This window comes from Calidris pugnax, unplaced genomic scaffold (assembly GCF_001431845.1).
Source record: "Calidris pugnax isolate Ruff unplaced genomic scaffold, ASM143184v1 scaffold294, whole genome shotgun sequence".
NCBI classification, from domain to species: Eukaryota; Metazoa; Chordata; class Aves; order Charadriiformes; family Scolopacidae; genus Calidris; species Calidris pugnax.
In genome coordinates, this window is record NW_015094505.1 from 830,746 (window position 1) to 847,773 (window position 17,028).

General features: G+C 44.9%; 1 protein-coding gene across 1 annotated transcript in view; it reads left to right on the forward strand.

Annotated features, from left to right (window-relative positions):
• Positions 1-17,028, forward strand: part of ACRC (acidic repeat containing) — a 24,798-nt gene that overhangs the window by 101 nt on the left and 7,669 nt on the right. Inside the window, exons 2-9 of the mRNA XM_014963066.1 lie at positions 1,443-1,489; positions 4,360-4,411; positions 4,794-4,867; positions 6,932-7,375; positions 8,685-8,856; positions 10,217-10,361; positions 12,134-12,272; positions 16,380-16,584. Of these exons, the coding sequence (XP_014818552.1) occupies positions 1,443-1,489; positions 4,360-4,411; positions 4,794-4,867; positions 6,932-7,375; positions 8,685-8,856; positions 10,217-10,361; positions 12,134-12,272; positions 16,380-16,584 (1,278 nt within the window). The remainder of the gene's footprint in view (positions 1-1,442; positions 1,490-4,359; positions 4,412-4,793; positions 4,868-6,931; positions 7,376-8,684; positions 8,857-10,216; positions 10,362-12,133; positions 12,273-16,379; positions 16,585-17,028) is intronic.

A 17,028-nucleotide genomic window follows, 5' to 3' on the forward strand; every position in this document is an offset into this window, starting at 1 on the left:
GACAGAGGGCCGGTGCGGGGGGCGGCCCGGCGGCGGGCCCTCAGTCTCCGGCCGCGGCCCGGTCAGCCAGGGCCGGCGGGGCGGCAGGTGAGGGCCCGCGTCCTTCGCTGTTCGTTGATCGTACCGAAATATAAGTCTAGGTTATGCTCTCGGTTGTTTTATGGTAATCGGGAGGTGGTGACAGGCTTCAGAACTGCAGTCTGTAAGGTCTGGGGAACTGTAACATAAGTAGAAGCTGTTTTCATATTTTTAAGCGATTGCCTACTGTATTTTTCAAGTTGTTGATATTTGCTGTTTGTCAGAAAATGAAATAAATCATTTGGTAAGGGTATTATTATGGCTTTCCTCTGCATTTTTGCACCTTGAGTACTGTGTCCAGTTTTGGGCCCCCTACCATAAAAAAGACATTGAGGTGCTGGAGCGGGTCCAGAGAAGGGCGACAAAGATGGTGAGGGGTCTGGAGAATAAGTCTTATGAGGAGAGGCTGAGGGAGCTGGGGTTATTCAGCCTGGAGAAGAGGAGGCTGAGGGGAGACCTTCTTGCTCTCTACAACTCCCTGAAAGGAGGGTGTAGAGAGGTGGGGGTCGGTCTCTTTTCTCAAGTCACAGGCGACAGGACAAGAGGAAATGGCCTCAAGTTGTGCCAGGGGAGGTTCAGGCTGGATATTAGGAAACATTTTTTCACTGAAAGGGTTCTCAGGCATTGGAATGGGCTGCCCAGGGAGGTGGTTGAGGCCCCATCCCTGGAGGTGTTCAAAAGACGGGTTGATGTAGTGCTGGGAGGTCTGGTTTAGTGATGATGCTCCTTGTTTGTTGTGTGGGTGTCTATTTTTGTCAGTGAGGTTGATGGTTGGACAAGATGATCTTTAAGGTCCCTTCCAACCTAGAAGATTCTGTGATTCTGAGAATTGCAGCCCAAGTGGTACCGCGTCTATTCTGCGCCTTAAAACAGCTTTGTGAGAGCTGCTGCAGTTTGCTGAACACTCACGGCAGCCCTGTCAAAGTGTGCTTTATCCAAAAGCAGCTCGCTTCTCCTGGGTGTGTGTTTTGAGGCTTCAGACTCGATCCAACCCAGCGCTCTCTCCCCGCTCACATCCCGCGTGTCGGGTGAGAAGCTGTCCCTGCTGGCACCCAACTGGAACTTAACCCGGTGTCGTGCCCTAAGCCGGGGGCTCCAAAGGGCTCAGTCTTTCACATTTTTGACAGTGATCAATTACTTATTTGAACACTGAATGCGTATGGTCCTTACAAGTTTTAATACACAAGTTCTCATGTTCCGATTTTAAACAACTTAAAACAGTTCAGCCGATTTGAGGTGTTCAGTCTTTTTTCAGCAGATAATTGGCCCTGAGTTTTCACAGGTATTTTAGGCGAGCAGAGGTGCAGATCTGCTTCCTCTTGGCCTGCTGTCCTTAATACTATTCCGCATTTCTTCTTTTGCAGCTGTGCCCTGTACTTCTCTTCCAGCAGTGAGGATGAATTTGAAAAGTGTAAGTAATGGCATATGGTAGTTTGTTTTCTGAAAGAGTATGAGAAGGCCCCATTTCTGTCTAGTTACAGTGAATATTTCTTACGCGGGGTTTTCTTTCTTTTTTCCCCCTGCTGCAGAGCACAGAGTGCCTTTTCCCCTTGCAGTGCAGTGTTGGTAACTACACGCCCCAGGGAGTGTCCTTGAATCTTGTGTCTCAACAGATGCTTTTTGTCTCACCTTGTTTTTTGCTTTGTCTGTTCCCTGTCACTCCCTTGCTTCCTTCTTAGTCTATGGAGCATCTCTGAGTCAGCAGTTACTGCCCCGAACACACGTCTAAACAACTCTGAAGTCCCTCCTACCTACCATGGCTTTTGCTGCCTGAGCCTTAACTAGTCAGAGGGATGTTTTTGGCTTTTTGTAGTGGCTCAAGGTCTTGGTAAAATGGAGTTGAATACTAAATTTTACATGGTGGCTTCTGCTGTATATAACTTCTGTTTATGTGTAGCCTGTACGTACAAAACCCAGTATCTGTAGTTTTCTTTTTGGTGATGGCCATCGTGACTATCGTTTTCTGCTAAGGTCGTTGAGTACCTTATTTATTTTTCCTATTGTAAGAATTCTAGTTAGTTTGTTCCTTAAATGGACTAATCACGGCTCTGTCACATCTCAAGTGGGTTTCAGACCGGTATAGTGATTTAAAGGTTTCTATATCTAAATTCTAAATCTTGCAAGATGTTCCTTATTACGTATTCAACATTTGATCAGCGATGGCAGGAATGAATAGTAAGGCTGGTGTAGTGATTTAAATCTTTTTCTAAATCTTGCAAGATATTCCTTATTACGTATTCAACATTCGATCAGCGATGGCAGGAATGAATAGTAAGGCAACAAGTTGTATCTGTTTATTTTGCCTTTTGCATAATCACTCTTGTGTTAGTCTAGCTGCTTTTAAAGCAGATTTTCTCTTTACTGTCGAGTTCGTGCTGGTTCAAGCTCAGTGCCATGTGAATGATCTGAGCATTGTTAAGCCACACCGCTTACACCCGTGCAAGTGAAGATGTTCTGTGTCTAGTTCCTGCCCTACCTCTGGGAGCAACAAGTTGTATCTGTTTGTTTTGCCTTTTGCATAATCACTCTTGTGTTAGCCTAGCTGCTTTTAAAGCAGATTTTCTCTTTACTGTCGAGTTCGTGCTGGTTCAAGCTCAGTGCCATGTGAATGATCTGAACATTGTTAAGCCACACCGCTGACATCCGTGCAAAAGAAGATGTTCTGTGTCTAGTTCCTGCCCTACCTCTGGGAGTTTAAATCTGATAAATATTTCAATACTGTCCCCTCAGTAGGTCGTTGTTTGCTTTCCTGTAATTTTCTAGATTTAGGTATTTGACAGTCTGCTCATTTTTCTTACTCTTCTTTTCCCCTCCTCTGTCCAGGCGGCTCTTGAGGCCGAAGCTGTGTGTCAGCTCTGGCACAGAAGGCAGCTGAGAGAGCTAGTTGGGGCTGGGAGCAGAATATTTGCACAGCTATTGCCATTCCATCGCCATAGCGACACTTGTAGGAAAGATTGAAATTAAAGTATGCGCCAAGAAACAAGAAACTAAAGAGAAGCGATTTATTAAGTAACAAGTCACACTTTTCTGTAAGCTTTCGGTTTCCTGTGACCAGCTGTCAGCTTAATTAGTCTGATGCTGCTTCATGGCCTAAGAACACTGTAGTTATCATCTAGGAAAGCTGCTGGCCATTGGTATGTCAATGAGCCCCCTTGATGTGGTGGCTTGGAAGGCAGCAGGTGCTATCTTTACTTCTTTTGTAATAGAAGGTAGTGGTGAAGACCACTGAGTGCTAAAAATGAAAATAACTTCTTGCTCCAAACACTTTTTGAGCTTCAGGGTCTTGAATTCTTTCCCTTTCCTCTCCCTGCTTGTGCTCTTCTTCAAAAAGGACAGCGCTCAGTCCCATCTGTGCTTTTTAACTTACAGTGTGCTCCCCGGGCAGCATGTGGGTGGAGCTCAGCTGGTACCAGAATCTACTGAGCAACCATAAAGGCTTTTCAAGCAAACCTATCTTCTGGTTTGGGGCTTACTGCATAGTGCAAGAGTTTGTAATCCCCTTGAAGTCATGCATGCAGCTCCATCTTGTGAGAACAAATGTTCCTTAACTGCTGTTGTGGCCCATTATGTTCTGAAGAAGGGACAGTTGTTTCCCTTCCCTCTGGCCTGATTTATGCTTTAATAAAATTTGTTCCCCTTCAACTTTCCAGAGTCTCTCATAACAAGGAAGGTGTGTGACATTTTGATGTCACATTTCTGATAACCTCTCAAGAGTCAATATGTCAAGCACATCCAGTACCACTGCCTGTACTCTGGCTTTGTGTTTAGCAGTCACCACAATGTTGCTGGAGTGATCAAAACACGTTTCTTTCTGAGAAGGAGTATTGAATTGCTGTTCTGCAGTGGGGTATTATTGGTACCATTTTGTTTGAAGATATTTTTGGAGTCACTTAGTGGAATAAGCACATGGACACCTCTTTGCAGTAGGAAAACTACTACCTGCCATTTCCAAAATGCTTGGATAAAATATTGATCAGCCCTTTGAGTTCCACCCCCAGCGATCCATGTGTACGAGGAGGCTGTACTGGATGCCACAAGATACATAACAGCACTTCTTATTTGGCTTTGTGGTGGGCAAGGACTGAATAATGAAGGGATGTTAGACAGCTGCTGGCAGCTTGGAGGAACTGAGAGTTGGAATTCTGTGTAAAGGATTCTTGTCTTTGGGGGTTTTTTTAAGCTTTTAGACTGAATTTTTACTAGTTGCAATCTTTTGTCTTAAAAAAATCCTTAGCAAAAGAAACAGAACTTTGTTCTTAATTAATCTTTTATTTTTTTCAGTTTTGGCTAAAATGAAAACTCCCAAATCTGTTTCTAGGAAGGCCGAGGCAAGGTGGGTGCTGTAATTAATAACTTTTCAATGTTTACATATTCAGTTTCTGTCTCGCATCTGCTATTTGGAATACAGAAAAATGATGAGAAGTTTTAGCAATTCCTGGGCAGATAGAGAGGTGTGTGTAGGAGTGGGTGCAGACAGAACTGTTCTGTGTTCAATCTGTGTGTTCTGATCAAATGGAAAACGTGATGTTTGGAGGAGTATGTGCTCTATTGCCCTTCTGATAAATGGACATAGTTGGTACCGTTTGCTGTGTGAACAACTGATGATGTTATATTGGGTGGCTTTTCTTGGTTTGCTTTTTCAGTCAGGCAAACTGATCTTCTATTTTCCTGCTTATGGCTAGGGTTTTTTTTCACATTATTTGCTTGTTTTGCAGTTTGAAGGACTTCATTGATGACTCGGACGACTACTTCTTGGATTTGAAAGTGAGAAAAAGCACAACAAAGAATGGCAAGTAATTGTCCAACAGCAAATACGAGGCAGGAATTCTACTGAGTGGAAAGTGCTCATTGCTGAGCTCATAGATTTCTGAGAGAGGTTGTAAAACAGAATCACAGAATCTTCTAGGTTGGAAGGGACCTTAAAGATCATCTTGTCCAACCGTCAACCTAACTGACAAAAATAGACACCCACACAACAAACAAGGAGCATCATCACTAAACCAGACCTCCCAGCACTTCATCAACCCGTCTTTTGAACACCTCCAGGGATGGGGCCTCAACCACCTCCCTGGGCAGCCCATTCCAATGCCTGAGAACCCTTTCAGGGAAAAAATTTTTCCTAATATCCAGCCTGAACCTCCCCTGGAGTAACTTGAGGCCATTTCCTCTTGTCCTGTCGCCTGTGACTTGAGAGATGCTGGTGGCCTCCTTGGCCACCTGGGCACACTGCTGGCTCCTGTTCAGCCTACAGTCGACCAACACCCCCAGGTCCTTTTCTGCCCGGCAGCTCTCCAGCCACTCTAAAACATAAGATTGCTTTGTCTCTTCCTGGAGGATAACAGAGGAGAGGGCTTTTCTGTTTCCTCTGGGGGTAGCAGGGGAAAGCATGGTCGTACTGTTGTGCCAGGCGTGTGTTTTGAAGCATTGCTGTAGGTCTGCAGAGACGTTGGACTATCTGCCAGTATTTGGGTCTGTGAAAGGAGTAGTGACTCACAGCTGATGGGGCTGAGCTGGAAATATGGGATGATGGCTGTGGAGAGGTGCTTTAGGATATGCAGCTCCTATGGCTGTACCAGCTCATTCTGTGGCCAAGACACACCGAGTAAAGAAAGCGGTTAACTGTTGTTAAACTAGATAACTTTAATTTGATCAGGTGTTGGCAATCAGGCCAGTCTTGCCTATGGGTGTTGCAGAGCCACAGAAAGGGTTCTTTAATTTGGAGCTTCTTTACCAAGGTCCTACGTGTTAATACTGGCTGCGAGAAGCTCTGGCAAGCCCTGGCTTGAGGGGTTTCAGTGCTTGTCTGAGCAGAGGATCCCTGGTTTCCCCCAAGAGATGGAAAGTGCAGTGATTTACTAACATTCAGAGCCCGAGTACAGCTGTCTTGGCGCTTCTCATTGATAGGAGCAACCAGGACTTTCCTTGAAGAAGTGAAGAGGGCTCTGGAATTCTTGACACAGTCCTAGGCCAGCGATCCAGGGATAGAATTCCAGTAGATGGCATTTGATAGCAGTGATCTCACCTGAGCCTAGAGAAGCCCTGATCAAGAAGGGCAGGATCTCTTGCACCAGGTGTGAATGTCAACCTGAAAGGTGTACACCAGCTGCGGACTGTAAAAGGCTAGCGGGGCAGTTTCTGGGGTGGAAACTGGACCAGAAACATCATTTTGAAAAACGATGTTACCAATAGATCTGACGTGATCCCTTGATGTTGATAGGTCGAATCTGAGATGTCTGAAGCCTTGTTTGTTGGGCAGTGTAAGTGCTGTGGGCTGTGGTCCAGTCAGCTAAGGCTGAGCAGTTTTTAAGTCACCCTTCACTTGGTGGTTTTATAAAACTTTAATATGAAATGTTTAGCCTCACTCTTACATACACTTATCTTTTGTTATGGGAATGAAGATGATGCCGGCACTAACTACCGATTCAGGATGATTAGGCCTTGCCTAGGCTGTGGTCCAATCGGCTAAGGCTGAGCATTTTTTAAGTCACCCTTCACTTGGTGGTTTTATAAAACTTTAATATGAAATGTTTAGCCTCACTCTTACATACACTTATCTTTTGTTATGGGAATGAAGATGATGCCGGCACTAACTACCGATTCAGGATGATTAGGCCTTGCCTGATGATATATAGATACATGGGGTTTACGCTGACTTTTTTTTTTTATACACCTTTCAATGTCTCTCCGTTGAGTATGATGGTAAATGAGCAGGATGTAGTAAAGAGAATGCAATGATATCTTTCTATTCTTTGTGTTTTCCATCTTTCAAGGGATTTTTTCCTTCGTGTTAAGACAAAGGCAGCTCTCCTAAACTAAATTACCAAAAGTTTAAGCTGTTTGTTTTGAATTGCAGCACAGAAAGATCTTCAGGAGAAGAAGTTGATGACTTCTGGAAAGAAAAACACTTGCTGCCAAGAATTGCGATATTCAGAGAGTTCAAGTGACACTGAAGATTCTGTCTTTCTACAAAATTGTGACTACAAAAATGACTACCAAGAAGGAGGAGTGAAAGACTTGAGAGAGAGTTGGAGGTGCATAAAACTTCCACCTCCACAAAATCTGAAAGACCCTATTTCCAGAGGCAGTCCGGACTCGCTTGTTAGAAGGAAAGAAAGGAGCTGTGGAAAGAGCACAGAAAATAAAGCGCCAAGTGTGGCACTGCGACCAAGTAGAGACGTAGGGTCAGACAGCTCAGATGAGGAATTTGAATCATTAATAGAACGAATAAGGAAACGAAGTGTACCCCGAAAACCAGTCTTAAGCACAAGTAAAACAGTCTACCAGCCCAGTGTCACAGGTAAGCAGTTGTTCTGAGCTACCCCTTGGCAGCAGTGGTGGTGCTCGTTGCCTCAGTCTTTTCCAGCACCTTGCAACTGGATTTGATACGATCAGAAATTGTTGAAATTGTTCCTCTGAGCATTCTGAAAAGTGATTCTTACTAGTCTTGCGGTATCAAGAGTTAAGTTTTTCACTGCTGCTTGTTTTTATCCTCCCTATGATTGTAGGCATTTTTACTTTTTAAAATTGTTCTGGAAACAAATCTAACTGGTGGGTTTGAATGATGTTAACAGATTTTTTTATTTTTTTTTAATGTATGATAGCAGTTAATGGGAAGCTTTCATTTTGGTAAGACTGACATTTTCAGCAGTTTAGATGCTGTTGATTTAGTATTTGGATTTATAATTTGCTTTATTTTCTTTAAAGTAGACTTCATATTGAGAATGTCCTAAATCAGCAGCTCCTCCTCTCCTTTGACTAACTGAGGTGAGCTCCAGCTGAAGGATTGCAAAGGGTAGAAAGGGTTATTGCTGAGTAAGAGCAGGTGGAAACAAAACTCTTTCTAGAAGAGTTAATGCAGGGTGCCTTCCTCACTAACAAGGACTAGCTCAGGGCAAGGAGACCTGTAGAAGAGGATGGCTGACAGCACAGAAATACGCCCTGGGAAAGAGCAAGTGTGTTTATTTATTGGAATATGTCAATGTGGCCTAGAAAACATTTTCTAGAAGTGAAGTGGCAGCTGCACTGGCTTCTCTGTATATGGTTGTAAGTGAAAGGAGACCAGTGGCCCAAATAGGGGAACAGTTACAGAAAAGTCAGCAGAGAGAAGGTCTGCTGAAACTGCACGCCTTGAAGTGGTCCTTGATTTCTGCTGTTGGGGGTCAGTCATTGTAACAATCTGTCTAGACTGTGGGCTGGGGAAATAGGCAGTGATGTGAGCAGAGCCTGCCTGTCAGACAAACGACGTGACGTACGGCACACGATAAAAGGTGAGAACGATGGGGTTTTGTTCAAATGGTGTCTCTGCATTACTGCTCCCCAAGTGCTGGCGATTTATTTTGAATTTGTGAAATGTCACAGAAAGGTCACAAATGCTTTTCCCTCCACTTCTCCTCCCAGCTGAATGTTTGAAAGTTTGGAGTCTGCCACTCCAGCAAATTACCTTCCCAGCAGTTGTAAAAGCCTCTGCGTTCCAGTACGCAGGGTGGGACTGGGTGTGCTGAGGTGGAACCTTTGGCTTTTCACCGTTACCTGTTACCTGGGTGCTGGCACCTGCGCTCCTGATTCTGTGACAGCCCACAATCTTGTAACTCTTTCTGTTGAACTAGAAAACATCAAGCCACCCTGTGAAGATGCCCAGCCCTCGAAAGGGGAAGGATTCAAGACACCAAGGTCAAACTCCGTTTCACTTCAAGAAACACCTTCCAGGGTAATGTCTCCTGCAAGAATTCCTCGGGATGAATCAGTCAGTTGCTCGCAATCAGCAAAGACAGAGAAAAGGTAAGTGTTTTTCCGTTCCATCTTTATTATGTTCTAGAACTATTACAGATGGACAAAGAGATGCTAAGCATTTTGCCTAAGATGACGTTCTGATTTTTCTGGTACCTAGAAACTAATCTTCTACTAATTCAGCTGTTGTTAAGGATTAAGTAGCTGGAAATCAAAGCTTTCAGTCTCAGGTATGACAGGGAGAAAATAAATTAATCTCCACTTAGAGGAATTGATGACTAATCTGACAAACATCGAATCTGCTTTCTTAATGTTAGCTCTCTGGCTATTCCTTGTCTTGGCACAGCATACTTCTAATGTGTGCTGGCCCTACAGATTCTATCTATCCAGTTGCCTGCCTCTGAAAATATATCAAAACCAATTCTATTGGGAGTTCATGCCTTTTAACAAGCTTGTCTTGATATTTTTTGACCTGTGTCCTTATAACTTACAGAATTCGTGCTTCTTTTTCTATTTGTGGATGTAGCCTAAGGTTTTCAGAAGAATTCTTTTTCATTTCTAATAGTTGCCTTGTTTTCTTCAGTCATTTTATAGCTGTGTATACCAATACAAAAACCTTTAAATGGTGTTTTCAAAGCTGATGCTTTGTCTTGGAGTTATTTATCCCAGTGGAATATCTGCTTCCCCTGAACAAATTCCGGAGGATTCCCAGAACATCTTTGGCTATGTTTCTGAAAATATACCTTTATTGTGAGTGATCATACTAGAGCTGTTCATATATTGATCAAGTTTTGGTATCACACAATCGTTTTGCTTGGAAGAGACCTTTAAGATCATTGAGTCCAACCGTTAACCCAGCACTGCCAAGGCCACCACTAACCTGTGTCCCTCAGCACCACGTCTGCCCAGCTTTTAAATCCCTCCAGGGATGGTGACTCCACCACTGCCCTGGGCAGCCTGCTCCAATGTTTGACAACCCTTTCCATGAAGAAATGTTTATTCATCCTAAACCTCCCCTGGTGCAACTTGAGGCCGTTTCCTCTTGTTTTATCACCTGTTCCTTGGGAGAAGAGCCCACCCCCTACTTTGTGTAATTGTGGCTCGCTGTGTCACAAAGAGCTGAGCCACCGTCCTTACGTACTTAGCAGTCCTCATAATCTAGTTTTGTGAATTAATGAAATAACTGCAGATAATACTGCAACAGCTCTACCACTTCGTGCCCCTGAAGGGGGAAGATGACAGAATATGTGTGTGTGCCCCAGTGGCTTCGTGAGGGCTGGCTGGGGAAGAGTCAGGACAGGTTTATGCCAGTGGCAGGGTCCCAGAGATCTTTATAGCCACTAAAGTGGCCGTTGTTTCTCAGTGTGATATCTCTGTACTTCAATAAACTCCTTTATGGCTTTTCTTGCAGGCTCAGGGTGTGCTCAGTGCCTGGCTGCTTCTTGCAAGATCTCTCCAATCCGGCTTCCCACTATGTGAAGTATTTCAAGAAAAATAAAGAGGAGCTGGCAGAGAAGCTCTACTGTCTGTATAACAGTACCATCTTCGAGCAGAAGGTTAGCTTCAAAACAAAAACTGCAGTTCTAAAATGCTGGTTAATACGTTGCTCCTCCCTTTTTTGATGTGATTGCTCTTCACCCTCTTCAGTTAGTAGAAGTTAAGCTTGATAGCAATAGCTTGTGTTTGAATCAGTTCAAGAAATCTCTTTGAAAGGGGTTTATCACCACTGTGACACAGCGGTTTTCAGCTTGGCTCCCTTTTCCATCCTTAAATGAGCAGTCTGGGTGGTGGCCAAGAGTCCTTGATGAGAGAAACTGCTACACCAGGGGCCTTGATCATCTCATCTTTGAAGAGGTGACTGATATTTATAATCCTGTATTTTCTGCATGGTCATCAGCTTAGCAGCTCAGGAATGTTTCTGTTGCTGCCTCGGTGGTAGTAGACCCCAGGAGAGGCAGCTATGGCTTTCTGCTGCTGAAAGAAGCTCAAGGTTCCACCATTGCTCATCTGGCTTTTACTGACGTGACACGCACTGGTGAGCTCTGCATCGTTACCACAGCCCAACAGCTCGTTGTAGCACAAACTTTCTTGCCTGCAGCTGCCAAAAGGCAAGTGGTGGGAGCAGGGACCTGATGGATGAAACACTTCCCTTTGTCGTCAGTTGCCTCATGCTTAGTCATGCTTCAGGCAGTCTTCATTCATTCCCCTTGCATGTTCATGATTTAAATCAACAGATTTAAAAGCTGCTTATCCCTTGAATGACAATTTTGGGTGAACTTAAAGCTCTAAGTTGTGTTTTGAATTGAAGGTTTGATTTCAGAGAACTGCTGTCTTGATCTTCACATCTTCTGGGGTACTGGAGACCCCCCTCTGGTAAGAAATGCCTCTGAAAGGATGGACGCTGCCCACAGTAATTCCAATAGAATTCCCTTCAGGAAGGAAAATGTTTCTGTGCAGCTGGGAAAATGTTGTTGGGCTGGCCAAGGAGAGGTTGAGGTCATGATTTCACCAACAGCTGAGCTGAACAGGCTCACTATTGCTGAAAGCAAAATACCTTGCTCTCCAGTGCTAAATCCCCGTACCACTGCTGGCACCTGCTGCTGTTGGACCATTTACTCAAGCTCGTTAACTAATTTAGATGTCAGAAAACTGTTAGTAAAGCAACAGAACTAACCAAGATAGGTATGATGAGGGCTTACAAAATCAGGATCACGAGGATTCGGCCTCTCGCGGTGCGAAGGTGCATCAAATGAAAATGGCAAGTTGTAGGTTCAGAACAACCAAAGCAGGTGGTACTTGACCCGTCAATTATTAATCTACAGAACTTGTGCTCATAGACTGTTGTGGATGCTAACAATGCCTATGTATTCTTAAACATGCACACTTGTTCCAAAACACCAGAAAACAACTTGAAGGGCTGTTGAATGCAAAGGAACCACCTGGGGCTCAGTGAGGTGGCGTCTTGCAAATGACTAGCAGTTGGGAATAGTACTTTTTTGAACAGGAAATTCTGTTTTATGCCTGACCTGTCCCTGCGTTTCGTCTTAAGCAGCGCGTGTTAGGCACTGGTGGAAGCAGAACAGAGGAACTAAGGGACTTTTTGTCTCATCCTGCGTTGTGAAACTCCCAGTGTTGGTTACAGAAAAACTGATGATGGGAATAAGGAGCCGTGGAGGGTGGGTTTGCATCTGAAGTGACACCAGTGTTAAGGGCACTGGCAGAAACATCCTGCGCTGGCTTTGCAGTAAATCTAAAGGGAAGCCAGAGGGCCAGAAGAAGATGAGAGAGGTAGGAGAGGGCAGATGACATGTCCTGTTTTGTTTTTCAGTTACCAGAGAAAATGAAAATAACATGGAATAAGAAAATGAGAAAAACAGCAGGATATTGTGTAACTGGGCAGACAGAAGGTCCTGAAGGAAAGCGTTACGCTCGCATAGAACTTTCTGAGAAAGTCTGTGACTCTGCAGGTAGGTAAAAGAAAAGAGATGTTGACTCTTCTTTGAGAAAGTGAGTTCTAGAGATAAAAAACATGAATCTGAGGCCTGAGAAGATCTGGAACTGGACCCTGCTTTGAAATTTCGTATTACCTTGAATAAATAAATACATTGGTGGTCATACTTGTCCTCACAACCCTTCTAAGAGGCTGGGCAAATTTACAAGATGTGAAAACAGACACATGTTCATGCTAATAGCAGTACTTTGATTATATTTCTTATTGATCTGAAGAACTATTGATTACTCTAATTATATATGTACTGTTAATGGCAATCTAAAATCTGACTTCTTCCATCACAGCTAGCCACCTTGTTGGTAGCATTTAAAGCTGGAATGAAGACAGGTCAGTGCCAAGTTAAGTTCTATTATATGGTGGGCACTGAAGCTGTTATTTCTCTCTCATCCCATCCCAACTGGGGGAAACGAATGTTGCAGTTACCATAGGAGATCCAGTTCTGTAATAGAATATTTGGAAGTTTAATAAATTTGATTTGAGAGGTACAATGGACTACCCTGGGAATATGCTTTAGGAGGCTTAGGGGTCCACAAGAGCTGGTCAGTTTTTTAAGAAGAACCTTTTAGAAGCACAAAAGCAGGCAATCCACCTGTGTCCTAAGCCAGCTAAGTGGGGCAGAAGATCAGCTTGGCTGAAGAGGGAAAAAAAATTGTATCATCTCTAGAAGCAAGGTCAGGCTTTGCAGGAAGATTTCAGAGCCCTAGAAGGTCAGGCTTTGCAGGAAGATTTCAGAGCTGTAGTTTGTGTATGCAGGGAGAATACACAAAACACCAAAGCTCAAGGTGAGTTAAAACTTGCCAGTGTTGTGTCAGCTAACAAGAAGGGCTTTTAAGTATGTTAAATAGCAAGAGGAGGTCTAAAGAAAACATTGGGCTGGTGCTTGTTGAAGATGGTCATCTGGTTAATAGGGATGAAGTAAAAAATGGAGGCATTCCATGGGGTTTTTTGCCTCAGTCTTTAATAATACTGGCAGACCTTGGGCTGCCTGGTCCTGTGAGCTGGAGGTCCACGAGTGTGGGAACAGTGACTTTCTGTTTGTGGCCACTGAAATTGTCAGGGACCAGCTGTATCAGCTGAATCTTCACAAGTCCACGGGGCCTATGGGATTCACCCCAGAGTTCTGAAGGAGCTAATGGGAAGAAAACATTGGACTGGTGCTTGTTGAAGATGGTCATCTGGTTAATAGGGATGAAGTAAAAAATGGAGGCATTCCATGGGGTTTTTTGCCTCAGTCTTTAATAATACTGGCAGACCTTGGGCTGCCTGGTCCTGTGAGCTGGAGGTCCATGAGTGTGGGAACAGTGACTTCCCGTTTGTGGCCACTGAAATTGTGAGGGACCAGCTGTATCAGCTGAATCTTCACAAGTCCACGGGGCCTATGGGATTCACCCCAGAGTTCTGAAGGAGCTAATGGATGTTATGGCAGGACCCATCTCGATCATTTGCCAAAGGTCTTGGGCCTCCCTTGGGGAGGTCCCTGCTGACTGGAAGATAGCCAATATTGTTCCAATTTACAAGAAGGGCGTGAGGGGAAGACCCAGGATACTACAGAGTCTAACCTCACTTCCTGGAAAAATTACAGAGAAGATCCTACTGAGTACACGAGTGTGGGAACAGTGACTTTCTGTTTGTGGCCACTGAAATTGTCAGGGACCAGCTGTATCAGCTGAATCTTCACAAGTCCACGGGGCCTATGGGATTCACCCCAGAGTTCTGAAGGAGCTAATGGATGTTATGGCAGGACCCATCTCGATCATTTGCCAAAGGTCTTGGGCCTCCCTTGGGGAGGTCCCTGCTGACTGGAAGATAGCCAATATTGTTCCAATTTACAAGAAGGGCGTGAGGGGAAGACCCAGGATACTACAGAGTCTAACCTCACTTCCTGGAAAAATTACAGAGAAGATCCTACTGAGTAGTACTGAAAGGCATTTAAAGAATAATGTGATTGTCAGGCACAGCCAACATGGGTCCACAAAGGGAAAGTTCTGTTTAATTAACTTGATATCCTTGTATGATAATGTCACACACCTAGTGGATGGAGTTTTTCTGGGTTTTAGTAAGGCTTTTGGTCCTGTCCCACACAGCATCCTTCTGGACAAGTTGTCCAACTATGGGATGAACAGGTTCCTGATGTGCTGGGTGGAGAACTGGCTGAAGGGCAGAGCTCAAAGTGTTGCAGTGAATTGAGGTACATCTGGCTGGTGACCCCTTACCAGTGGTTGTTCCTCAGGGGTCAATTCTAGGGCTCTTTCTGTTCAATATATTTATCAACAATCTGGATGCAGAAGCTGAATGCACCACGAAAGGGCGACAAAGCTGGTGAGGGGTCTGGAGAATAAGTCTTATGAGGAGAGGCTGAGGGAACTGGGGTTATTCAGCCTGGAGAAGAGGAGGCTGAGGGGAGACCTTATTGCTCTCTACAACTCCCTGAAAGGAGGGTGTAGAGAGGTGGGGGTCGGTCTCTTTTCTCAAGTCACAGGCGACAGGACGAGAGGAAATGGTCTCAAGTTACTCCAGGGTAGGTTTAGGCTGGATATTAGGGAAAATTTTTTCCCTGAAAGGGTTCTCAGGCATTGGAATGGGCTGCCCAGGGAGGTGGTTGAGGCACCATCCCTGGAGGTGTTCAAAAGCCGGGTTGATGTAGTGCTGGGAGGTATGGTTTAGTGATGATGCTCCTTGTTTGTTGTGTGGGTGTCTATTTTTGTCAGTTAGGTTGACGGTTGGACAAGATGATCTTTAAGGTCCCTTCCAACCTAGAAGATTCTGTGATTCTATGAATGAGTTAGCTGATGATACCAAACTAGGAGGTGCTGCTGACTCTGCGTTGCAGGGGGATCTAGATAGATTGGAGCATTGGGCAATGATTAATGGGATGAAATTTAACAAGTCCAAATGCCCGATTCTGCATCTGGGGTGGAGTAATGCTGGGCACAAGTATTGACTAGGAGAGGAGTGGCTGGAGAGCAGCCCTGCAGAGAAGGTCTTGGGGGTGCTGGTGGGCAGCAGGCTCAACAGGAGTCAGCAGCGTGTCCTGGCAGCGAGAGGGCAAACCACATCCTGGGGTGCATCAATCACCAGCTGGTCGAAAAAGGTGATTTATCCCACTGTATTCAGGTTTGGTGCAGCCTCACCTGGAGCACTGTGTGCACTTGTGGGCCCCACGATGTAAGAAGGATGTGAAGGTACTTGAATGTGTCCAAAGGAGGGCAACAAAGCTGGTGACAGGGCTGAAAGGAATGTCCTGTGAGGAGTGGCTGAGGACTCTGGGTTTGTCTAGTTTGGAGAGAAGGAGGCTGAGGGGCAACCTCGTGGCTCTCTGCAGCTCCCTGAGGAGGGAGGTGGAGAGGAAGGTGCTCTTCTCCCTGGGATCCAGTGGCAGGACACATGGGAATGGCTCAAAGCTGCGCCAGGAGAGGTTTAGATGGGGCATTAGGAAGCATTTCATTACTGAGAGGGTGGTGAAACACTGGAACAGGCTTCCTCGAGAGGTGGTCGATGCCCCAAGCCTGTCAGAGTTTGAGGTGTTTGAGCAATGCCTTTAATAACATGCTTTAACTTGTGGTCAGGCTGTTGGACTAGATGATCCTTGTAGGTCCCTTCCAACTGAAATACTGTATTTTAATTGTACTGAACATTCAGTGTTCTGCTCTAGTTGTTTCTGGATGAAAAATATCAATGTTACAAAAATGAATCTTAGTCTAAATAAAGGTGTTTCAGGTCTCATAAAAAGACAAAACAAAACATCCCTTACTCCCTACCCCACCCCCCAAAAAAACCCCAAACCAACCAAACAAACAAAAGCACCCCAGGCAGTTTAGGCACACAGGGAAGTAACTAGGAGGCAGAATTAGGACTAATCAGAAAACTGGAAAAGCACTGAGTAAAACCTTGTTTTGGGGCATTTTATCTTTTTCAAATCTTTTGTAATTCCAACCTCCAAAATAAACCCTTGCATCATAATAGAGAATAAGCGTTAAAGGTGGGAAGTGGTGACCAAGGGATGAAAGTCTGCACTTCCCCACAGCTGCCTGATCTCAATGGCTTTTGTTTTCCTTACCCCGAGATCGCCTTCGCGACACGCTGATTCACGAGGCTTGCCATGCTGCCACCTGGCTGATCAACGGTGTTCGAGATGGACACGGACGGTTCTGGAGGTTCTATGCCAGTAAATCCACTGTGATTCACCCCGAACTGCCCGTCGTAACACGGTGCCACAGCTACGAGATTAATTACAAATTCATCTATGAATGCGTTCGCTGCAAAGCTACGTGAGTAACGCTTGGATCTTGCATATGACTGTGTATTAATTTTCTCTCAATGGATTGCTCAATGGATTCAAATCCAGCTGGCGGCCGGTCACTAGTGGTGTGCCTCAGGGCTCAGTGCTAGGACCATTTCTATTTAACGTCTTTATTGATGATCTCGATAAGGACATAGGGTGTATCATCAGCAAGTTTGCAGATGATACCAAGTTAAGCAGGAGTGTTGACTCCCAGGAGGATAGGGAAGCCCTACAGAGGGACCTAGATAGATTGGATCACTGGGCCAAGATCAACGGCATGAGTTTCAACAAGGGCAAGTGCCAGGTCCTGCACTTGGGCCACAATAACCCCCTGCATCCCTACAGGCTGGGGGAAGTGTGGCTGGAGCTGCCTGGAGGAAAGAGACCTGGGGGTTCTCATTGACAAGCGGCTGAATATGAGCCGGCCGTG